General features: G+C 34.4%; 1 protein-coding gene across 1 annotated transcript in view; it reads left to right on the top strand.

The window, feature by feature from the left end:
• Positions 1-25,000, top strand: part of LOC135195392 (neural-cadherin-like) — a 258,134-nt gene that overhangs the window by 50,692 nt on the left and 182,442 nt on the right. Inside the window, 1 exon segment of the mRNA XM_064221649.1 lies at positions 21,945-22,073. Coding sequence (XP_064077719.1) covers positions 21,945-22,073 — 129 coding nt within the window.

The following is a 25,000-nucleotide window of genomic DNA, read 5'->3' as shown; positions in this document are numbered from 1 at the left end:
ATATATATATATATATATATAATAGATATATATATATATATATATATATATATATATATATATATATATATATATATATATATATATATATATATATATATGTATATATACATATATGTAATACAACAAAGGGACAGTACAAAATGACATACATGAAGAAATAATGAGAAAATTATGCTCGTTTTAAGACAAAGCAGATTGTATCACGAAAAACATATGACGGGTAAAACTTAATTTATTTCTTTCTTAACAAGGCGAAGTATCACGTCAGTTAATTTGCTTCAGTTGTATTAATCATCATCATCTTGAAATCCGAAGTTTGCCGGTAAAAAAGTTATACGCTTTTCTGACACATTCCATATCAATTTTTTTTTATCTGCAGACATCGGATTTCAAGTTGATCAGATCAACAGAAGAAAAATGACTGACATGATATTTCGCCTTTTAAGAAAAAATTTAATTAACTTTCATCTGTCTTTGATATGATCTTAAAACTTTCGCTTTTCGTGAAACAATCTGCTCTCTAGTGAGACGAGGATAATTACCACATTATATCTTCATGAATGTTACCTCTCACGAGGGAAGGATATCCAATGAAAGAATTTTTTATGTGAGTCTTTCACTTTACTTCTAAATGAGTTGACATTACACTCAGCCACTTTCACGCACTTTCTTTGCTTTCTTTGTAACAGATTCGCGCATCTGAAGTAAAGGTTTGCTATGCTACCGGTTTTTTCCTGAGAGGCTCCGATATTTTCTCTCTCGGCATTCCGGGTAGTTTTTGTGATAGGCAGGAAATAAGAAAAAAAATGAATATGAACCTTCATCTAGCTTCCCTTCATAAATTTCAATTTGACTGACTGAAGAAAACAAGTTTGCTATCGACAGAGGTGGTATGAAAACAAGTTTACTGAAGAGTGGATAACGAAAATATTAAACCGATCATGAAATTAATTTGGTAAAGTTATCCAGAGTTTAGTCGTTACTTTGTGAGAAATGCTTCTTGATTTAATTTCTTATTTTCATAGAATGAAAACTTGACATCACTGGGTAGTTTAAGTGTTAAAGCCATGTTAGTTTATAGTGTAGACAAATTGTAACGTATCCCGTTTGGTTTTCTTTGTGTATTCGTAGAACGATTCATAAGGAATGCCTGTCTGGATTCCGGTGAGTTTATATCGCAGTTTCTCAATTTCACGATTTATTTTGTTTGTAGCATAAGGTAAATTATATAACAACTGCCCACAGTTTATTTATTCCTTAGCGTTTCGGTAGTACCCGCCACCATTTACTGAAAGGTGAATGTACTGACGGCCAAAAAACTGGTGGTAGTTTCATAATTTTTCGTTCACCTGCCTGACGCACGATTCATGTCTTATTTATCTATCTTTCTTTTATAATATGGAAGAAATCTTATGTAATGATGTTAAAAACAGTCACTGATATCTTTAGAACAGCATGTTATGTTATTGCGTAAAACTATTTTCCATATAGCAATATTGTTAAAAAACGTCATATCACAACCACTGATATACATTACCAAATAGATAGGAGACACCTATCACTAGTAGCATCGCATAAACATAGTCTTTAAATTATCATTTCAATATTAAGTTGAAGGTAGTTTAACGATTCCATAACCTAACAGTGGGAACCAATACGACCTCACTATTGCCTTTGATGTCGTTAAGTACACGGGAATCTAATGTCAATGTGTCATTTATCGGTCTAAGAAACATCCTTCGGTGAGCGAGAGCCAATTATTGCACTGCATTCGGTGCAAGTTCCTGTTGGAGAGATATCAAGAAAGCTTACTATACCGGAGAGAATCATAGATTAATCAAATTGTTTAAAGAACAGCAAAGTTTAGAACATGGGCCTAGAGGTGGAACTCCTCGAAGCACCACGAGAGAGCAAGACAATACAGTAGTGTAAATGTTGCTGAACAACATTCATTTCTAGCGCCTCGTCACAATATTGCTAAACCAGGAATCATGACTAGCTCTACGCCTATGACTGGTGTCTGATGAATACTTTAGATGGAGAGGAAGAGATTTTTAAAAATACACTTGAAGTCTTTGATAGGTGTCTAATGAATAAGTCTAATGAATAAGCACTTACCTTTGATGGATGAAATATTCAGTTAGGCTTACTCTTTCTGTTTTATTTTTTATCGGTGGCCAGTGAATACCACGTACAGGGAGGGAAACAGATTCGATGATGCATGCATTTTTTTTTTTCTACAAAACCTGAAGAATACATTTTATTGGGAGATACTTTATTAACATTGGCCTACTCCCACTATCACTCTCTTTTACATCTCAGGCGACTCGATCCGACTTCTCGCTATGAACTCCAACGCGTGAGAGCATCGCTAATGATAACGGTTATTTTAAAATTCCCCGCACCGACAACGGAAGCCTTAAAATGCATGTTTATAAAATATTTTCTGTTCAAAGTTACTTGTATCTTTCATTCCCCAAAATATTTGCATACACTCGTGTTACACCCTGTATGATTGTTTTACCTGTCAAAGAGCAACCCCTGATTAAAGCAGTGGGTTTTTCTTGAGAAAAAAAAAAAAAACATATGAAACAGACTTAAACGAGAACGTCACCTTTTATATTTCTTATCCTTTCAGCTACTTGTAATATGCTTATGGTAGTAGGTCTAGCCATACATGTGAAACAAATTTTAATTAATTTCTATTTAGAAGAAATGAATAGCTACAGAAAGATCAACCCAAGAAAACTTTAATGAAAGTAAGCCTCGCTTAATGTATCGGGTCAGTTTTGACTCCCACAGCTTTCATAACGTGTCCAGTTTTGACTCCCACAGCTTTCCAACGTGTCCAGATGAAACAGGATGATATGCAAGGAGTTTGATTTTTTCATGATTGCTTTTTGTCTTTGAATAGCTAGGTCTGAGTAAATTATGTTAAACAATTATGAAAAGGATAAGAAAAAAGCAGAACATGGCCAATAAAACAAGAATAACGGGAATAATCACATAAAGCAGATCTGCATAGATATTATCGATTTAAATATTCTTTCACATTACCCATCCGAGAGAGAATACTGCTGAAAATAGACCTAGGCTTATCATGTGTGAAAATCAGAAGTCAAATTTAGGCCCACTAAATGTGTCATATACATTTTTTATTATTGATCAAAGTACAAAATTAGTTTAATTAAACATCGTTATTAAAGAATGTTAAGGCCTTAATGTATTATTTATCGGCTATAGGAGACGAAATGACGACACCCCAGTGCAGTACGATACGTTGGGTCAAGACTCGAGCGGCAGCAAAGCCAACTTCAAAATGCTTATGCTGTGATATATTGCTGTCACGAAGCTGGAGTTGAGAATAAAATTAGAATTCGTGGACCCATCGGTATATATTTTCCTTACTTTGCAAAATACTCATCTTTAATGCGTTTAATAAGTCTACTCAATTTTAATGTAATCTATTTCAAGTATAGCACCTTTGAAAGGAAATATTATTCATTGTTAAGTAAATAATCTGGCACCTACATATGGCAATATTTCCATAACGAACAATGAGTTAAGAAACTACGCTAATTCTTCGTTGGCCGACAGTACCAGGGCAAAAATCTTGCTCTATTTATACAAGCAAGCAGGCTTACAGAACCTGCTTTCCATTTTTGGTTTTCTGTCAACACCGGACTCATCCAGCTGGCTGGAAGAGAAATGATTCATTCATCTGGGAGAGACTGGATGACCAATGAAGCAATTGATTGGCCGGTGCCAGGTTCCAGGAGTTCTGTTCGTAGGGCGTACTCCCTGGAGTAGCAGGTGGCTGAAGAGTTATCTCAGAGAGCCTCCTTCATCATGACCCAGGGAACATTCCACCTCCTTACCACCGTCAGGAGAACAGGGAGGCGCGCCACTTCAGGTAGCAGATTTTCGCTTACGAATCATTCTGCTTTCAGCCAATAGGAAGAGCCCCTTGGTGTCCACGTTTGACCAAAATTGACCCAAAATATCTGAAATCCCTCTTGCGGGTATAAATATAGCGTACGAGGTATTGTCATTATGCTGGCTTCATCACCAATAACAACATTGTAGCCCGGGCTTCATTCCCTTTCCGTTTAAGGAATAAATGAACAGCTGGTACATCATTTTTCCTGCTGCTACAAAGAAACTCATTCGTGAGACGGAGAAACTGCTATGTTGCCTCATTGGCATTAAGTAGACCATTCTATTTTAATGAAGTTTACAGCTTCAGACGAAAGCTCGCTTCAAGAGAGAGAGAGAGAGAGAGAGAGAGAGGGAGAGAGAGAGAATCGTTAATGACTTTGATGACTATGATATCATATTATTATTATTATCATTATTATTATTATTATTCTTTTTTTTTAACATAGTCACTAAAAGTTCACTAGGCATTTACTGGATAATATCTAAGCAGCTGTCCCGCTTGATACTATTTAAAAGTAGAAGTTAATTATAAAGAATCTATTAAAATATACTAAATACATCTATCTCTATTAAGCATTTACTTAACAAGCTAACAATAGTCATTATCTCAAATATTTTCGTAACGAAATCTTTATGAATATAGAAAGGGTAGCTAAAACTTAAATGATTTACTTTCCTGCCATAGATTTTGCCAATGAATACCAAAGACTGGTTTACTCCTCAGAAATGCAATATTTACCGATTGTAATCCCCCAAATATCTTTAACTGTAAATTATAAAAAAAAAAAAATCAGTCTGGTGAAATGTGGCGAATCACATATCCTTTATACTATTAATATTACTATCACTTTCTCCAACTATCTCTGCATGTCTGTCGTCTTTTGTCTGTTAATATATTCACTAGGTCAAAATGTGAATTGTGCTTCAAGCTCAAAACCATTTTTACAAACAGCGACTTTATTGACCACTAAAGCTATAAAGATGATGCTCTCTCTCTCTCTCTCTCTCTCTCTCTCTCTCTCTCTCTCTCTCTCGTCTCCTCTCACTCTCTCTCTCTCTCTCTCTGACATTATTTACTGCGTGTGTGATGTGAAGAGATTTTTTGTTTTATCAGTTTTGAAATCTTTACTCTCACCAGCGCTCATTTTAATCCCGTTTATGGAATTGCCATCGACGTTGTCATTACCATCAAATGTAAATACGTACATATGGGCATGTTTATGGAAGTGCGTGAGCTGTTATTTCCTTGGATTTCATTTCTGATTCTCCTCCGTAGTCATTTACAAGAAAGACGTCAAGTGAAAGCAGCTCTCAATACTGAGAAAATACTCTTTTGATCAAAGCTATTGCTATGAGTTTATCAACTCAGAATGCAAACCATAAAAAATGCCGTATAACAGGTTATTCCATGATTAATTATTACTGTTTACTCAAGATCTTATACTTTCTTCAGCAAAGTAGATATCCTAATTGGAACTGATTAAAAAGAGATGAAAATAAACCAGGATTGCAAACCTTGTCCACTTCTGATATGGAAGTTAGTCAAGTCTCTGAGTCTATGGAACCATGAATTCCTCCTTGCAACAATGTTTGTGTCAGTACCACAATTACCCAAAGACATATGCAAACGTACATAGAGCAATGACGTTTTCTTTACAATTTCATCAAACACATTATTGAAACATCTCATACTCGGGAATTTAATAATGTGTTGTGAACCATATTTCCAACTTCTTGTAACGTTGGATGTTGTCTCAATATATCCTCTGACGTTTTACATTCTCCACAAAACTATCTGTAGACGATTCGCATTACTTAAACTCATACTAACGAAGGTGACAAGGAAAGTTAAGGATCACAAGTGTTTGAGAACCAGAAAATACAAATTCAGAGAGAGAGAGAGAGAGAGAGAGAGAGAGAGAGAGAGAGAGAGAGAGAGAGAGAGAGAATAAATGATTAAGGAAAGGTCTGCAATAGCCTATGAGGGATCTTAAAAATTTTCATTCTAGATTTCTAAGTGACCACTGTTGTACACAGACAAAAAAGTAACATTTAAGACGAGAGAAGGTTGTTTAGGATTTACTTGCAAATTGGATAGATAATCTAGTTAGTTATTCAGGATTTTACATCATCCTTTTCCACTTTGACAAGGAAAAGGAAAGATTCAATGCTAAAATATAAAAAAAAAATGGTAAATATATATATATATATATATATATATATATATATATATATATATATATATATATATATATATATATATATATATATATATATATATATATATATATATATATATATATATATATATATATATATATATATATATATATATTATATATATATATATATATATATCTATATATATATATATATATATATATATATATATATATATATATATATAGACTGGTAAAAATGTTCTGTAACAACAGAATTCCATCTAATAAAAGGAGCCCATAAAAACACCAAAAATTTATAGAGAAAAAGGTACTATATTTCAGAGACTGCTGTCTCCCTCTTCAGGTAGATAAATGAGAAAAGTTTACAGAAAAGGTGGTATTTATACCAAGAGGTCCATCCACAAACAAGCCAATTTAGGTCACCCCCGCTGATAATCTTCCTTTAATCTTCTTAAGTGTTGGTTGAATGAAAACGTTGTCGATCGTATCTGAAATCCATGCTCCTTTTGAGATGTTTATTACCTGCCTCTCTTTTATTAAAGCCGATTGTCCATCATTTGACTCTTGTACGGCAGTTGCTGCTATAAATTACACGTGACAAATTTCCAGTTTATTCTATGGTTATGTTCATTTATATGGTTGAAAATAGCCGAGTTCTGTTGTCCATACCTAACTGGACACAATTAAGAGAGTAACCCACCCCCTCGGAAAATCGAATCCTTTTGTATTTACTTACCCAAACACCTTAGCCAAATCCCTGATTAACGTCCAACAAAAGACATCTCCCAATGACTCGGCTATTTTCAACCATATAAATGAACATAACCATAGAATAAACTGGAATTTGTCACGTGTAATTTATAGCAGTAACTGCCGGTACAAGAGTCAAATGATGGAATCGGCCTTAATAAGAGAGAGGCAGGTAATGAACATCTCAAAAGGAGCATGGATTACAGATACGATCGACGTTTTCATTCAACCAACACTTAAGAAGATTAAAGGAAGATTATCAGCGGGGGTGACCTAAATTGGCTTGTTTGTGGATGGACCTCTTGGTATAAATACCACCTTTTCTGTAAACTTTTCTCATTCATCTACCTGAAGAGGGAGACAGCAGTCTCTGAAATATAGTACTTTTTTCTCTATATTTTGGTGTTTTTTATGGGCTCATTTTATTAGATATATATATATATATATATATATATATATATATATATATATATATATATATATATATATATATATATATATATATATATATATATATATATATATATATATATATATATAGAAGAATCATAGGGGTAGCAGACCCGACCAACATCCAAGTGGAAGAGGTAATGGTATGTCTTTCACAGGTATCGTTTATTACACCAACGTTTCACATCACATGATGCATCCTCTAGGCTGGAAATTATGTATTATGAATACTAAAACATCACTCACTCATATAAAAAATCTAAAAAAAAAAGCACAATAAATATTTGACATTTACAAATACAAATTAAAACGAGAACTCGAAAGGAACGCCTACCAAGGTTAGAGTTAAAAAGTGACTAAAAAGGCTGAGAGAAAATTAACATAAGAAGATGACTAAACAGAACGTGGAGAGTAAACAAACAGGCAGTTGTGCTAAAAACAGTTGCGTGGAACAGGCAGTTATGCTACAAACACTTGTGTGGATGACGATTAGGTGTTTAGTGTTGGTACATTGGTCTTAATAAGAAGGGACTCCAGCACCATCAACTCGTCGTCTCTACTTGCTGATCCAATAATCTTAAAATCATTGATGTCCACGCGGGCACCACAAATCTGAGAGTGATTCCGAATATTAGATAATTCGGGATTGGACAATCTGCATCCTGTCCTAAAGCTGACACCTTGATGGGAGCAGAAACGGACCCTGAGAAGCTTCCTCGTACATCCAACGTAAGTTCCCAGACTACATCTGGGACAGGTATATTTATAAACAATGCTGGATGTCAAGGAAGGGCTCAGTCTGTCCTTCACTCTGAAAAAAAGAACGTATACTTAGAGGATTTCGTTGGATTAACTGTGGCAATTCATTATGAATTAAATTCATGAATTTCTTTTTAAAGCTTTTATCTTGAAGGAAAGGGAACTTAGCATAAATACATAATTTTGGAGCGGTATATATTGGAATAGGCGGTTTCATTTTAGTGGTTAGGAGCTTATTAAGGACTCTATGGAAATAGTGGGATGGAAAACAATTATTGCGGGAAAAATTTGCCAAAAACTCCACTTCTTTATGAAAAGCTGACCAGGTGGAAGTCAAAGAGTATGCCCTGTGGAGGAGGGTAGAGAGAGAGAATTCAACTTGAAATTTAAATTGCATGAACTATAAAAATTGGTGCCCAACTCTGTAAAAGTGTTGTTGAGGAGACGATCGAGATCATACTAAACAAACTTTTTCCATTACCTGATTCCCTTTTTAACGGTTTTAATAGACACTTATTTAAGCAAATTTTCGAATATGCCGTGCGGGACACAGTCTTTATTTTTAATGATTCTTGTTTCAGACAGGTGGAGGAGATGGCAATGGGAAGCCCTTTAGGCCCTACCTTCCCCAATATTTTCATGAACTCCCTGGAGGAGACAGTATTTGACAATTGCCCCCTTAGTTTTCACCCATTATTTTATAAGAGGTATGTAGACGACACCTTTACCTTGTTTAAACACGATTTTAACGCCGACAACTTTTTAGAATTCATTAATGCTCAACACCCCAATATAAAGTTTACAGTAGAGAAAGAAACTCACAACACTATCATTTCTCGATGTACGTGTCACTAGGGAAGATGCTGGGTTTCAAACCAGCATTCATCGGAAAAATACTTTTACAGGGTTGGGCACCAATTTTTATAGTTCATGCAATTTAAATTTCAAGTTGAATTCTCTCTCTACCCTCCTCCATAGGACATACTCTCTGACTTCCCCGAAAACTAAAAGAAACAAACAAAAAACAAACATAAAATCCCAAAAAAAGAAAATAGATATACAGCAGTTACGTATAACTGGACCAACCTATTCAATGGCAATGTTAAGACAACAGAGAAAACGAAAGACTTAATGAAGAGGTATAGTGTTCCGGCAGAGGTTTGGCTGTTTGATCATTAACGACTCTTAAATTTGTCAATTTATGGCTGTTGGAAGCTTGCCCTAAACTGGAAAGTCCTCATTTTCAGTAGAAGTTTTACATATTCTAGAATTACTTCTGATATTAGAAAACTCGGGGTTTGTCTTTTTCTGTCTGGTCTTTATATATATATATATATATATATATATATATATATATATATATATATATATATATATATATATATATATATATATATATATATCAGTGAATTGTTTTTATTCACTATTACTTATAACAAACAAAAGAATAACATCTATTTCACTGGAAAACTCTCAAAATAGGAAAATCTTCCATTAGTCAGAGGAATTTTGAAACATTTCCGTTTTGATGCTCCAGGCAAATGAACTTTTTGCGCTGCACGTACTTGTCTAGATTTTCGGTCTTGACAAAAACTGCACCTTCCACTACATGGTTCGGGTTTTGCTGCTTCTTCTGGAGTGGTAGTCATCAAAACATGTCTTATGGTATAACGAAGTTGACGAGGCAAATTAGGAATTGCAGCAATACTTTCACATGCAGCTTTATCAAATCTAAGGAGAGCCTTTTGAGATAGGACCCTCTGTACTTAAAAGTTTCCTTCTTCATTGATGAAGAACCATTCTATAGAAGCAGGAAATTTACTCCAATCATATCCAACAAGTTATGGAATGAACATAATGGCCAACGACGTGTTTTACGAGCACGTGTATATATGGCATAGCTGCTCAAAGCTGTCAACACCACACTTGGTGAAGTTATAGATGCTTATTAACTCTGATAACGTAACTGAATTGGGATCATCTTTCTCATGTTTAGTGCTTAGCATTAGGTCAATTTTCTTTTTCTTTTTAGGAGGGCAATATGAAAGAAGACGAAGTTTTTCACTAAATGCATAGCAGTATTTCTATCTCTTCCGTTTGTCTCCAAGAAAGCTGGCGGTACTTCCTTTTTATTTTTCCTCATTTCCTACAATAGTGGTCTGTTTATCCAAATGAGCTTTTCCTGTTTGAACTAATGTGAACCAATTACCCATTAATTTCATTTAGATAAGGAAAAACACGAATACTAAAATGATGTTAACTGACAACACCTCCACAGTTCAGTAACCTCTCTTGGTTGTTTAGGCTATCGCGCCTGCTGACCTCACGACAACTTCAGCACGTTACTCATACAATGGATTGTGACTACTACCATCTCACCCCAATTCTTTTTCCTTCACCAAGGAGGTTGAATAGATGGAGATGTCCTTTTCCTGGATTAGTGAAACCGACCAGGTCAGCGCGTGTAGATAAAAAAGCACACTCACCTTACCCGCTGAAAAAAGAAAAACAAAAATGGAAGCTCAGTTTTGCTCGAATATCTGTTTCGGAAGTACATAACTGTCATATTATTATTTCAAAGGATGCCTAGTTCGTTAGCTGCACATGGATGCACTCAAAGACTGGGTAAAACTTTAAATTCATACTACTTTACATTTCATCGGTAAGTATTGCGTAGGGTATAACTATCGCACATTTTTTTTTAAACCATGGAGACAGAGAATCAGCAAAGACAGTATGTCAATTGCACTAGAAAACAAGCATTACATGTTTTTATTTAGTAGTTTACGTTAGTGATATGTTCATTTACCTCGTTCACTTGTGACACCTTACCCTGCATCTTGCAATAAGTGGTGATATTAAGTACAGTATCATGTTTGGATATTATAGTAGCAGCATTTAGATTCTTACTTTCAATTGTTACACACTGTTGTTATATTTTGTAAAAGGAAGAAGTAGAAACGATGAAATATTCTTATAAATGAGATGTCATATAACATTCAAAATGTTATATTATCTTTGTAAGCGAATGCACTACACACACGCTCAAGTTGTGGAAGTTAATTGATTGTTTTTTGCATAAATACGTTTTTTATTTTCAGTTTTCCAAAAGATGAGGATCTTTAAAAAAAATGGGTCAGCGGCAATGTGTTAAAAAGAAAACTCAGTGATGCTCTAGTTCAGGTATGCTCATTAAGAAAAAAGATAAGACTATTACAGCAATATAAACGGCGTCTTGGCAAAAGAATAGTGATTTGAATAGTGTTTTATGTGAATTAAGGAGGAAATCTTTCATGCGCGCCACTATGGTGGACGTATTAGAGAAGTGTGCTAGCGGTTGCCAGATCTTTTAAAAAAGTAATTTGCAAATTCCATCTGAGGATAAATATTCCCGAGAACTGAGAAGTTTTGCCCTCCCCTTTCACTTTTATTCCCCGCATACATATCTCTACGCTCGGAAAATGTTTGATACATGTTTACCGCATCCTAGAACAATTTTGAAGTGGTATCCACAAGTAGATGGCCAACTTGGATTCAGGAAATCTCTCTTTTTCAGCATTAATGACGAAAGCTGACGCAGCACTGGAAGCCGCAATCCTCTAATTTGTTTAATCATGGATGAAATGACAATCAAACAGCAGGTAGAACGGGATGTGAAAAAATATTGCGGGTTTGTTGACATGGGTACAAAATTAGATAATGATAGCATTCCCTTAGTAGAGAGGCTCTTGCATGATGGTAACTGCAGTAAATGGTAGCTGGAAATTGCCTGTTGGATATTACTTGATTGCAGGTCTTGGTTCTCATGAACGAACGAGTAAATTGGATTCAGCGAGGTTTGAATAGGCTTCATTCAGTTGGGGTTACTATTATATCATTGACATTTGATGGTCTGCCAAGCAATGGTGCAATGATCAAATAATTGGGATGCTGTTTAAACCATGATAATTTGAAAACTTCATTCCCATATCCGCTAACTCAGCAACCAGTCTGCATCTTCTTTGATCGCTTTCTTATAACTTGTGATGGCCACACGAGGTTTAGTTATTCTTTTGACCAGTGGTCATGAAAGAGACTTGGATGAAAAGGGCTGTGAGAAGTAGTATTTCTAATTACACACATATATATACTATCATAAACATTTTAATGAAATAGAAAGGATAATATTGAAAGGTTTCAAGAGAGAAATTCAACCACTGTTAATGCTTTTATTATGAAAATTATACATGTATTTTATTAATAGGTTGGGCATATTTTATCTGTCTTTAATCACATATACCTAACTGGTTAATATACCCACTTGTACATTATGTAATTAACACTTATCTCTCATATATGATATATATATATATATATATATATAATATTATAATAATATATATATATATATATATATATATATATATATATATATATATGTGTGTGTGTGTGTGTGTGTGTGTGTATATGATGCATATATATATATAAATATATTATATATATATATTATATATATATTATATATATATATATATATATATATATATATATATATATAGATATCCGTGTGTGTGTGTGTGTGTGTGTGTATATATATATATATATATATATATATATATACTATATATATATATATATATATATATATATTCGTTATATATATTATGTATGCTATATATATTATATATATATATATATATATATAATATATATATATATATATATATAGTATATATGAGAGATAAGTGTAAATACTATAAAGTACAAAGTGATATATTAACCAGTTATGGTTATATGTGATTAAAACGACCATATAAAATATGCCCAACCTATTATAAAATACATGTATAATATTCATAATAAAAGCATTAACAGTGGTTGACTTTCCCTCTTAAAACCTTTCAATATTATCCTTTCTATTTCATTAAAATGTTTATGATAGTGTATAATTAAAGTATTGTAATCAGAAATACTACTTCTCACACAACCCTTTTCATCCAAGTCTCTTTCATGACCACTGGTCAAAAGAATAACTAAACCTCGTGTGGCCATCACGAGTTTAGGCGAACCTTAATATAGGCCGACAGTAAAGTCAGACAATTCAGCATTTCATCCATTCTTTAAATCACTATGCCTTTTCATTCTGATATGTAACCCAAACACTATTATTATACCTACGGAGGATGTGATAAGAGTGATAGTACCCAAAAGAAATACTAAAATTTTGTCCATACTAATTCCTGATTCCTTAAATTGAAGGACGGGACCTTCAATTTCGGTTTCGGTAATATTACTTAGTCCACTGCCGAATACTGGTACATTGAACGTAACGTTGTTTAATTCCCACGTAGAATTCATGAAGAACTATAGTCCCCGTGGATGTACGTCCTTGATGTGGTGTTGCATCCATTTACTAAAAGTTCAATATCAGCACTAGTACATCACCAGCCGGACATCACATCTGGAATCCATGGCGATCGTAGCGAATGGTAGATCTATTTGTTAGCCTGTACGAGCATATGCCTTTCTCATAATCAAGGTAACCAACGAGACAACGATCTCCATCCTGGTAAAAGTTCCATTTTGAATTGATTGAAGCAGACATGATTAGCTGTCAATGTCTTGGAACGCAAATGAGTCTACTGAGCAGATCTTGGAATTTAAAGAAGTGTTGCAATTATGAGTTTGGCATCCTCATATACGACTGCGTATATGTTCTGAGACCTAGACAACAAAACTAAAGCCCTATAGCCGGATATCATTAGAATAGTGGAAGCCCCGAACTTAGTAGGAAAAGGTGCAAAACATAAGACTCCCATGGATCGGAATGATTAAAAGGAATAGAGATTGAGATTTTACCCTTTTCTACCCGCACAGAAATTATTAAGCTATAACAAAATGCTAGTCTGTGGTTCTACTAACGGTTTCCAACCCATTCTATCTCGAGCATTGTGAATGATTTGCATCAAGTCCTTTATTGGCATTGACTGTGGTGATAAAACTCCTTTTTACTGCTAAGTGATAGCTTCAATGTAATCTTTAGTTTTTTCCTCAAAGTAATGATTTCCTCATATATCTGTGATATTTTAGCATAATAATAAGACAAAGTTGTAACTAATAACTGAGTTTCATCCATCTGTTGCACAAGACTTGGGGCTTGATTTATTTTATCTACTACTTTATTAAGAGTTTGTAACTGTTTATCTAACTGTGAAACTATTAAGTCTTGTTCCCGCTCTAGTAGCTTAACTTTTTGTTTTTCAACCCGAAATTTCACCAAGTTTGCAGTACCTAGACCAATACCTATTAATGAATCGAAAATACCTAAACCACTGAGTGCAGCGAACAACATTGAATTCCTACGTTCTACCACATCATAAGGGATAGACCATTTCTGTAGTTGATTAACTTTATTAAGGGTCTCTAGTAACTTATCATTAACTTCCTTATATAAAAGTTTAGCCATGTCATAAACTGGTGATATAGGCCCTGTATGATTAAGAGTAGAATATTTCTTCCCGATTGCATCTAAATTCTCTTGAAACACATTCTCTTCCGTGAGAAAGATAGCTTCCATCGTGATTTCCATCACTATACTCTTGGTGTATGGATAAAAATCTACGCTTTGTTCTATTATCATCCAGGCCCTAACTTAAAATTGGAATTTCCCAAAAGAATAGCGATTGGGCCGCAGCACACATGGATATGCAGAAACATACATGTTTCATGATTAACCTGTAAGATAAGGATAACCTGTAAAACCATACTCAAATTTAGAGTGATAATTTATGCAATGTAAAATTAATGTAATTGATAATAGTAAAATAATGAAAATATAAATAATGGTATCACCCTAAAACATCATGCCACAATAATATATTATGCTCGGAATTGAGATACCTTGACTATTCGTCTATCATTTGGGTTAGTCTGGTTTCTAACCTTCAATCTGTTAGCTAACAATATATCTAGAACTTGAAATGGACCATCGAATAGTGGGGTTAATTTATAGTCTAAACCTTTTCTAGCTTGAACTTTTACATAGACTCTATCACCAACTTGATAAAGTTTATAAGACTTTGCTGCTTTATCATGATCTCTTTTCATAACTATATTTGCATCAGATCACTGCTTGAAAAGTATGTCAATTCCAACCTGACTGACATCAATTGCATTCTTATTGGGTCAGGTATATCCTCTGTAGAATTCATCACATCAAAAGACGACCTCATTCTAACACCATGAAGAACTTCATAAGGGGACATTTCAATTGTATAAATGATAAGCAGTATCAATTGTACATACTACTGTTGGAATTACTAGATCCCAGTTAGGATCCATGCCACCTATGGTAACCTTAAGGATATCTATTATTTTACGGTTCACCCTTTCTACTAAACCATTAGATTCTGGATGATAGACTAAAGCGTTGATCTTCATTATCTCTAAGAATGAACACGATGATACCAGGAAAGCATTATTGAACTCACCACCTGAGTCTGAAAAAAGAACATTAGGTATCCCATGACGACATATGAAACCATCATAAAAGACCCGTGCACACTCTTGTGCAGTTTTTGTTTTCAATGGAAATATTTCCACAAATCTAGTTAAGGCATCTATAGCAATAAACAAATGTTTATTAACCCGATTAGTTTCATAAAAACCTGTTAATAAATCTTTGTGCACCCTTTCCAATGGTTTCTTCGGTACAGGATAAGTACCTAAAGACAATGGTTTCATTAATTAACATAACCTTTATTCTTACGACATACCTCGCAAGATTTAATATAACTATGGATATCCATTGACATTGAAGACAGTAAAACATATTCCTTGCTTTTGCTAGCATAGTAGAGAAACCAAGATGCGCATTCAGTTTTTTTGTGTGTAACACTTTTTATATGCCTCAGTATTCTTGTCTCCGTTTAGAGATTCGATTATCCTGACAAGTTTTTCATCTTGCAGCTGTTCCCTTAATAGAACATCATGACTCCACCCTAGGTCATCAGAAGAGTCAACTGCTGGTTCTGATAAGATTTGATGACCATCTGTAAGATTAACATTTTCACCATTAACATTAGTACCACCTACATTCTGCAATACCAAGATATTTTTTTAACATACAGTGAATTATGTGTTTGAGATGGCACAGGGTTCCTGGATAATACATCAGCAATTATATTAGTTTTCCAGGAACATATCCTATCTTAGCACCAAAGCCTTGTATTATCATATGCCATTTTGTCCTTTTGGGACTAATAGAAATCACAAAGTGGTTTATGATCTGTTAAAACATGAACTTCATAACCATAAATTATATATTTAAAATTACATGAGGAATTTACAATGGCTAATGCTTCTTTATCTATAGCTGCATATTTACTCTCAGCAGGTTTAATTTTTTTCTTGAGCAAAATGCTGTGTGGTGTAATTTATCGTTTTTCCATTGTAGTAGTACACCACCTACCCCATAATCAGATGCGTCAGTAGCAATATAAGGTGGTTTATTGTAATCAGGAAAAATCAAAATTGGTGAGGCAAGTAACTTTTCTTTTAAAGTGTTAAAAGCTGTCTGTTGCTGAACATCCCATTCAAAACCTGTTCCTTTCCTTGTCAAATCAGTCAGAGGACCTGCTATTACTGAATGATTATATACAAACCTAGGGTCATATCCGCATATACCTAAAAATTGTTGTACACCTTTCACTGTGGTAGGTTCTGGGAATTTTTCTATGGCCGAAACCTTATCATGTATTACCTTTAAACCATCTTTTGATGCTCCAAAACCTAAATAAACTAGTTCATCCTTGTAAAAATCATATTAAGATCATTTTCCTTTTGAATTATAGTCTTAACCTTTGGAAAATTAGTTCTAATTTCCTAAGATGTTCCTCAAGTGTGTGTGAAAACATAACTAAGTCATCCATATATGCATGAAGAATGTCACCCTACATATCTCCAAAAACTAAGTTAATCATCCTCGTGAAGGTTATAGGTGTGCAACGCAACCCAAAAAGCATTCTCATAAATTCAAAGTGACCTCTATTCGCAGTAAATGTGTACACTTTTCTTCCAAAGGAATCTGATGAAAACCTCTCAACAGATCTAATGAAGTAAAATAAGAATATTGACCTGAGACAGACAAAATATCATCAGTACATGGAACAGGAAATCTGTCCGGAACTGTCTCATCGTTGAGTTGTCTGCAATTGACACAAACTCTCTAAGTCCTGTCTTTCTTGGGGACAACTACAAGTGTATAGTTCATGGGCTGACTGATTTCTTTATTACACCTTCTTAAAGCATTTTATCTACTTCCTCTGTTATTTCATTCTGGAATTTCATAGGTAACCTGCATGACGGAACGTATATTATCTTACTTGGATCTCTTAATCTTATCTGATGTTCTATTACTGTTGTTTTCCCAAACAGCCAGTGTTAGTAGTGAATACATCACTGTATTTTGTTACTAGTCTTTCAAAATATTCTGAACATTTATGTCTTTTATATCCTCTACCAACTTATCTTTTATTGAATTTAAGATAACATTGTCACTTGATGAGTGATCATCTTCTCTTTATGCTACTGATAAAATCCTATCCTCAACATACATCAAAGGTGTGTTTTCATTTAAAAGCAGCTCTTTCTTTGAGTGATTGTAAACATCTATTACTGTTTGATTATTGCTATCAACTGTATAAATTGCTTCTGTCGCAGACAAACCATGAACTTTAATTGATTCGTTTAATACCATGATCTCAGTCCCAGTGAGGACTTTCTTAGCAGTTACAAGAATATATATGGTTCATTAGGTTGTGTATGCTGTTTTAAACTAGCAATTACCTGTGAAAAGGAATTATGTTGAGTTGCTTCATTTATTTCTGATATATTCCAAACACTAATAGGCTCTTTCATGTAAGTAACTTGACTATCTGGTACGTCCTTACAATCTGATGTGGATTTAAGTGCATGGGGGGACCTAATGAATTTCCCCTTGATAAAAACACCACGTTTTGCTAGAACCATTACTCTATTATTCTTAGACGTAGATGGATAACCTAAAATAAAGACTAGGTGCATGTTGATCCCATTTACTACAATGAAATCATCAGTTAACGTTATTTTCCCTATTCTGAACTGAATTGTGACAGTGCGTACCACATTTAAATTGTTATTTCCTATGCCTGCCAGCTTGACGTTAGTCTTCTATAGGATAATCTGGAAACAGCAAGTGATAAGATTTTTAAATCCATCAAATTACGAGGACTACCAGTGTCTAGGAACAAAGTAAAAGTTTTATGATGTTTATTGATCGCCTAAATGACTGGTCTTTCATTTATTTTCCTATGGATGAGTGTGAATATTCTATTTATATTTAAACTGAATGATTGCAAGATAAAGTACAATTATTAACACTCTCCTGTATATCTGATTAAACATTACATTGATCAGTCAAGGTATGAAACCTATTACTTACATGCAACTCAACATAACCATTCTGAGCCTTAGAGATATCTAAGTTGTCACTAGTATGTCTCTGACAGTTGGAAAATCCTATGAAGATGACGAACTACTCTGAGTTTGATCTTGAACCATATTAACATTAGCTTTGCCTTGATAGTTGTTTTGATATATCTGTCCCTAGATTTTCTTACTGTGGATTTTTTTCTGAATATTATTGAGATTACCTGTAGATGCAGAACTGGATTTATTGTTACCCTCTTTGTTTATATTCCCATTTTTATTGTTTTTCCTCTGATAACAGCTCTGATAACTATGAGTAGTGGTCTGGTGAATACTACAGCATTTAGTCCTACATTCATCTTTAAAATGACCGATACGATTATAACTGAAACATTTGATTGTTGATTTTTGGAATTAACCACATTTACCTGTTGTAGTACAATGGTATTATGTTTAGCTTCAGCTCCATCAATATAAGTTACGATTGTAGCATCTAGATCTGGACATTTAGACATATGTCTCTTAATCTGAGTGGTAACAGTCTTCTTAGTGGAAGTTTTGTCAAGTCTAGTATCAAAACAACGTACCATTGCATCAGGCAACATACCAGTCAATAATGCAAGTTGCATTATATGACACATTTAGGGTTCTCATAGTGTTACCATTTACCCAGGAAGAAGTTAGAAGCTGAACATGAAATTATTGATAAGTCCTTTCGTTCTGCTATCTTATATATACTCCTAAGGGCTAGGAACTTCATCGATCTGAACTTCAGTACCGTACACTTCCCTTAATGCATTTTTTAAATCATCCCATGTCAGACACATATTGAACGATAGTGTTCGTAACCATTGGACTGCATTGTCCTTGCCATAATCTATAAATGATTTGGCTTCCTGTAATTGACTATCAGGATCCACTATTCTCTTAACTTTTAAGTGTGTCCCAGTGGCCATGATCCAGCTTCTACCCCTTGAGTCAACTGACCATTGACCAAGCCTTGGAATGGCGCTATGGCTGATCGAATATCACAAACTGTGAATACATTTTTTGAGTCCATGTCAGAGCTGGATTTCTTGAGATTTTTAAAAGACTTATCATTACCTCTACCTCTACCTCTATTGGTCCTCCTAACAGGTTATATGAATATACCCTACCTGATCTTAACCTCATATGATAACAAAGGAAAGGATTGAAAATTTCCCAAGTTAAAAAATAATCACTTCCTTAAAAGAAAATGCTTTTTAAGCAATCGCCAGTTGTTCAAGAGAGATGATTAAATAAAATACATCTATTTTTTTCTTTATTTTCCAAGATTTTGTTATAAAAATGCGAGCGATCCACACTTGTTGAACCTGTGCTATGAATCTGACTCTGGGTGACAAACACGCCTTACACCCTGGCACATGAACGCACAAACTAATGAACTCACAATAACACACAAATTTGATTCAAGACTTATCAGACAAAAAGTATATTAGTTTATGTCTTGAAAATTACTAAAGAGTCACATCGGACTTGATAGAAACATTATCTTCATTTAGATAAGGATAAACACGAATACTAAAATGATGTTAACTGACAACACCGCCAGAGTTCAGTAACCTCTCTTGGTTGCTTAGCCCGTCGCACCTGCTGACCTCATGAAAACTCCAGCACATTACTCATACACAGGACTGTGACTACCATCTCACTCCAAGTCTCTCTCCTTCACTACTCTTATAGTTAGATTCACTATATATGTTATTACATATGCATGTAGTATGTATGGGGGTGTATATATTCCAGCATAATTCTCTAATGCATTTAGCAACTGCAACCAGACTTAGTATGGTACATATGACTTACTATCTAGAAAAGAGCACTGTAGAGGTAAGACATCACTATTGCACCATAAGGCACCAAAGGGGGTGGATGTAGGAAGGGCTTCCCGGAAACGGGATGGTTCTGCCCGGTGGCATAGTAACTAAATAAACTCTATGAATTTGTAATACCACATTTCAGTATACATATGAATTATTATCTAGAAAACAATACTGTGGGAAGGAGTTGGGGTGGGAAGTGGGTGACATGTAAAAATAACCAAAAACCAAGATATTAGTTTCTAATCCATAGTTTCCTGAGGCTGCTGAGATGAATGGTGATACTCCCAATGCCTTATAAGTTCAAGTTTAGCCCCTATAGCAGGAATTTTCAACATGGGGTACGCATACCCTAGGTGCTATGCTAAGGGTCTGTCAAGGTCGTATGCGCTCGCCACGGGTTATTAGAGTTAGGGGCCTGGCCGCCCACTTGCAGACAGGCAGGACACCTCTACTGTAGTTCAGATGGTAATCTTATAAGAGTGGATTGCCTTTCCTCACTGGAAAATGAAATAGACAGATACTTTCCTGGTGTGCCTGAAGGAAACTTAAAGCTAATTAGAGGTCCTTTCCATACAAATGTTGCTTTTGTTAATGATGCTATTAAGGAAGAGTTTATTGAACTTGTGAATGGCTCCAGTGCTTGTGTTCTAGTATTTTAGAAACAGTCTTTAGTCAAGTTCTGGTGTAAAATATCCAAATCATATCCACACGTATTTCCCATCAACATAGTATCTGTGTGAAACTGGGTTATCCAGCTTATTTGTCATAAAATCAAAACTAAGGTCTCGGTTGAATGTAGAAGCCAGCCTTCGATGTGCTTTAGCAAAAACTGCTCCCAGTTGACTAGGCTAGTTGATGAAAAACAGTTTAAGCAATCTCATTAACTCCCAGTGCTGCTGATGTAATAATAATGTATTTTGTTTTTTGTAGTTCAGTACCATAACCTTGAAAATATAGTGCATATAGAAACAGGTAAATAAAAAAAATTATTTATTTTTAATGAATTTCTTTGTGTTTACAACAATACTGGTTATGTCAGGAGGGTTAAGTACTTAATTCCCCTCAGCACAGTAACTACAAATAAACACAGAGAAGTTTTTTTCTGACATTGCTTTGATTTCTTTATACAAAGTGGAGGGAGTACATTAATGAAATTGAAAATACTAGAAAGGGTACATGGTGGAAAAAAAGGTAGAAAACCTCTGCTCTATAGGAATTGGGGTGGTAAGAATGAGTGAAATATAAAATGTCAAAAATGCTAGGCAATGTAATTGAAGCAACTATCTTAACAGGAAAGAGAAAGAATGAGGGAGAGTGAGTTTATTGGTGGTTATTCAGAATTTTCACGGGCAGCGCCGGGTTAGTCAGCTAGCATATATATATATATATATATATATATATATATATATATATATATATATATATATATATATATATATATATATGCATGCATACATTCACACATATATAGATATCGTGCACTTTTCTTAAAGTTGATTTACAACCTACATAATTATTGTCTCATTGATTTTTCCCTTTCGCTCCACAGCTACAAGGCTTCTGTCCGGTTCAGGAAGAACATTGATCGAGTTTTCACAAAATCGCTATTGTGCCGTCGTCAGAGAGGACCTTCCCATATCTTCCGACGTTATCAATGTTGTGGCTAACCACAAGGAAGGTGAGCTACCTATTACAAGAAATTTTACAATTCTACAAATTTTTATTGATACTTTCATATCATAATTTATCAATCATGTATGTGATTCACAGGTATGGACTTGCTTACTAGACATAGTTATAGTTTTAAGATATTTCAATGAAGATAAACTCGTCTTCAAGCTTAAGTGGACGCTAATAAACTTTATATGATAAGCCTTATACTGCCATGGACTGCGAACGTTCTTGCATAAATAATGATATCATTAAAAGTATTGTTGCTTGAGTAGTGATAGAGATACCACCAAAAATAAAAAAAAATATAATGCAATTCGTTCTTTTTAAATGTCCGTTGACCTGTTTTCAACACTTTTGTTTTTATAATCAAATATATATATATATATATATATATATATATATATATATATATATATATATATATATATATATATATATATATATATATATATATATATATATATATATATATATATAAGTCTATCACATTACCATGATTCATATACATATATCGAACTACAAATGTCCCTTTAATATCTAATTCGCTCTACCTCGGTGTCGGGGTGGTTTAAGGCTTCACTGCCAGTCCTGGGATTGGGAAGTCGCTGGTTCGCAGCCTGTCGATGGCCAATTCTAATTATCGCTTAATAAATTCCCCCCTCTAAAACGGTTTACATATATGAAAATATATAATTCCGAGGTAGAGTGAATTAGATATTAAAGGACATTTGTATTTCGATATATATATATATATATAATATATATATATATGACTGGTAAAAGTGTCTGTAACAACAGAATTCCATCTAATAAAAGGAGCCCATAAAAACACCAAAATGTAGAGAGAAAAGTACTATATTCAGAGACTGCTGTCTCTCTCTTCAGTATATGAAGAGAAAAGTTTACAGAAAAGGTGGTATTTATACCAAGAGATCGTCCACAAGTAAGCCAATTTAGGTCACCCCCGCTGATAATCTTCCTTTAATCTTCTTAAGCGTTGGTTGAATGAAACACTGCGTCGACGATGTCTGATGTCCAATTCCCTTTGAGATGTTCATTACCTGCTTCTCTTTTATTAAGGCCGATTCCATCATTTGACTCTTGTACCGGCAGTTGCTGCTATAAATTACACGTGACATATTCCAGTTTATTCTATGGTTATGTTTCATTTATATGATTGAAAATAGCCGAGTTCTGTTGTCATACCTAACTGACCGTTTGTGTTGTATTAATCTCTGGGGAAGTGATTTACCTGTAAATCCGATGTAAGATTGGTCACAGTCCTGGCATGGGATCTCATATACCCCAGAGTCTTTGGGCGATGTCTTTTGTTGGACGTTAATCAGGATTTGGCTAAGGTATTTGGGTAGGTAAAATGCAAAAGGGTTGGATTTCCAAGGGTGTGGGGAGTTACTCTCTTAATCGTCTCCAGGTGAATGGGGGAATTTTTATTTTATTGTTGGGTGGTTGTCCTCTGGTCTTGTCTTTAGGGGTCGGTAGAAAATTACGTTTGCTTTTTGAATTGCTTTCTCAATTATATGGTCAGGATACTTTAAAGATGAAAGTTGCTTGCGAATTAGTTCAAATTCTTTTTCCAGGAAATCTGGGGAACAAATTCGTAAGGCTCTTAAGAATAGGTTGCTAGCTAGACCTATCTTGATAGCATTGTCATGATAGCTAAAGTAGTGAATATATGAAGTTGAGAACGTTGGTTTTCTGTATATGGTAAATTTGTATTCTGTCGTGTCTCTGATTATTAAAACATCAAGAAAAGGAATTTTGTTGTCTGTTTCCATTCAACTTTAAATTTGATGCTGGGCACTAATGCGTTTAATTTTGAGAGGAATTCATTAAAATTACCCCACTTATTATCCAAATGTTAGTATGTCATCCACGTATCTCATCCACAGCATGTTTTTTGGGTTTTATTGCATTTATTACTGTAGTTTCAAAGTATTCCATGTACAGATTGGCTAAAATAGGACTTACAGGACTACCCATACTACACCCGAATTTTTTGCTTGTAGAATGATTCCCCCGCCGAATGAAAAATACGTTATTAGATGCACATAATTCAACTAACTTTATTATTTTGTCAAGTGCCAAGGGAAATGATCTGAATAGGGGGGGTATAATTTTTTTTCCTTCCTTAAAAACTGAAGAACGTCCTGTTACTGGTACTTTTGTGAATAGGGAGTCTACCGTCAAGGCCTTAAAAGTTTTATGTTTGTGAAGTGGTTTATTGCTGTGCTTCTCTGAATTTGTGACAAAAGTCTTCCGAATGTTGATGTGACTGGGAGAAAAAAGTGCCTAAAAAAGGAGAAAGGAGGCCAGCTAACCATTTAGAAATTTTTGTAATTGAAAGCTCCGGCGCATGAAACGATGGGTCTGAATGAAATTGTCTTTGTGATTTTTGAATTTTTGAGCCATAAAAGTAGGGTAAATTTAGGATAATTACTTGTTTAAATTTTTCTCTAATAGTTCAATACTCTTTTTGTCTTGGCCAATTAATCTTACTTTCCGAAAAAATTCTGTGGGAACGTTCTGGAGGGGATTTTTCGTCAGTTTTTCGTAAGTATTTGTGTCGCTAAGGAGCTGGTTGATTTTGTCGAGGTAGAAGTCTTTGTCCATTATTACAATTTTGCCGTCTTTGTCGGATCTACTTATTATAACATCTAACTTTTTTTGTTTAGCGAGTGGATGGCTATCATGAATCTGCGGGGAACAGGATATTTCTTATGAAGGTCAGTTAAAGCATTTAGTAACACTCCTTTTAAACATATCTCTTCACGGCTGTAGTTTTTGTCAGATATGAAATTATCAAAAGCCACTATGAAGTCTAGGTTGTTTTTGCGGTCTGGCATTAGGGCAAAGGATAAGCCTAAATTTAAAACTAAATGTTGATTTACAGTAAGGGGGGTGTTGGATTAG

This window comes from Macrobrachium nipponense, chromosome 16, assembly GCF_015104395.2.
Source record: "Macrobrachium nipponense isolate FS-2020 chromosome 16, ASM1510439v2, whole genome shotgun sequence".
In the NCBI taxonomy this organism is placed as follows: Eukaryota; Metazoa; Arthropoda; class Malacostraca; order Decapoda; family Palaemonidae; genus Macrobrachium; species Macrobrachium nipponense.
The sequence above is the reverse complement of the archived record's forward strand: the minus strand, read 5'-3'. Positions and strand labels throughout refer to the sequence as shown.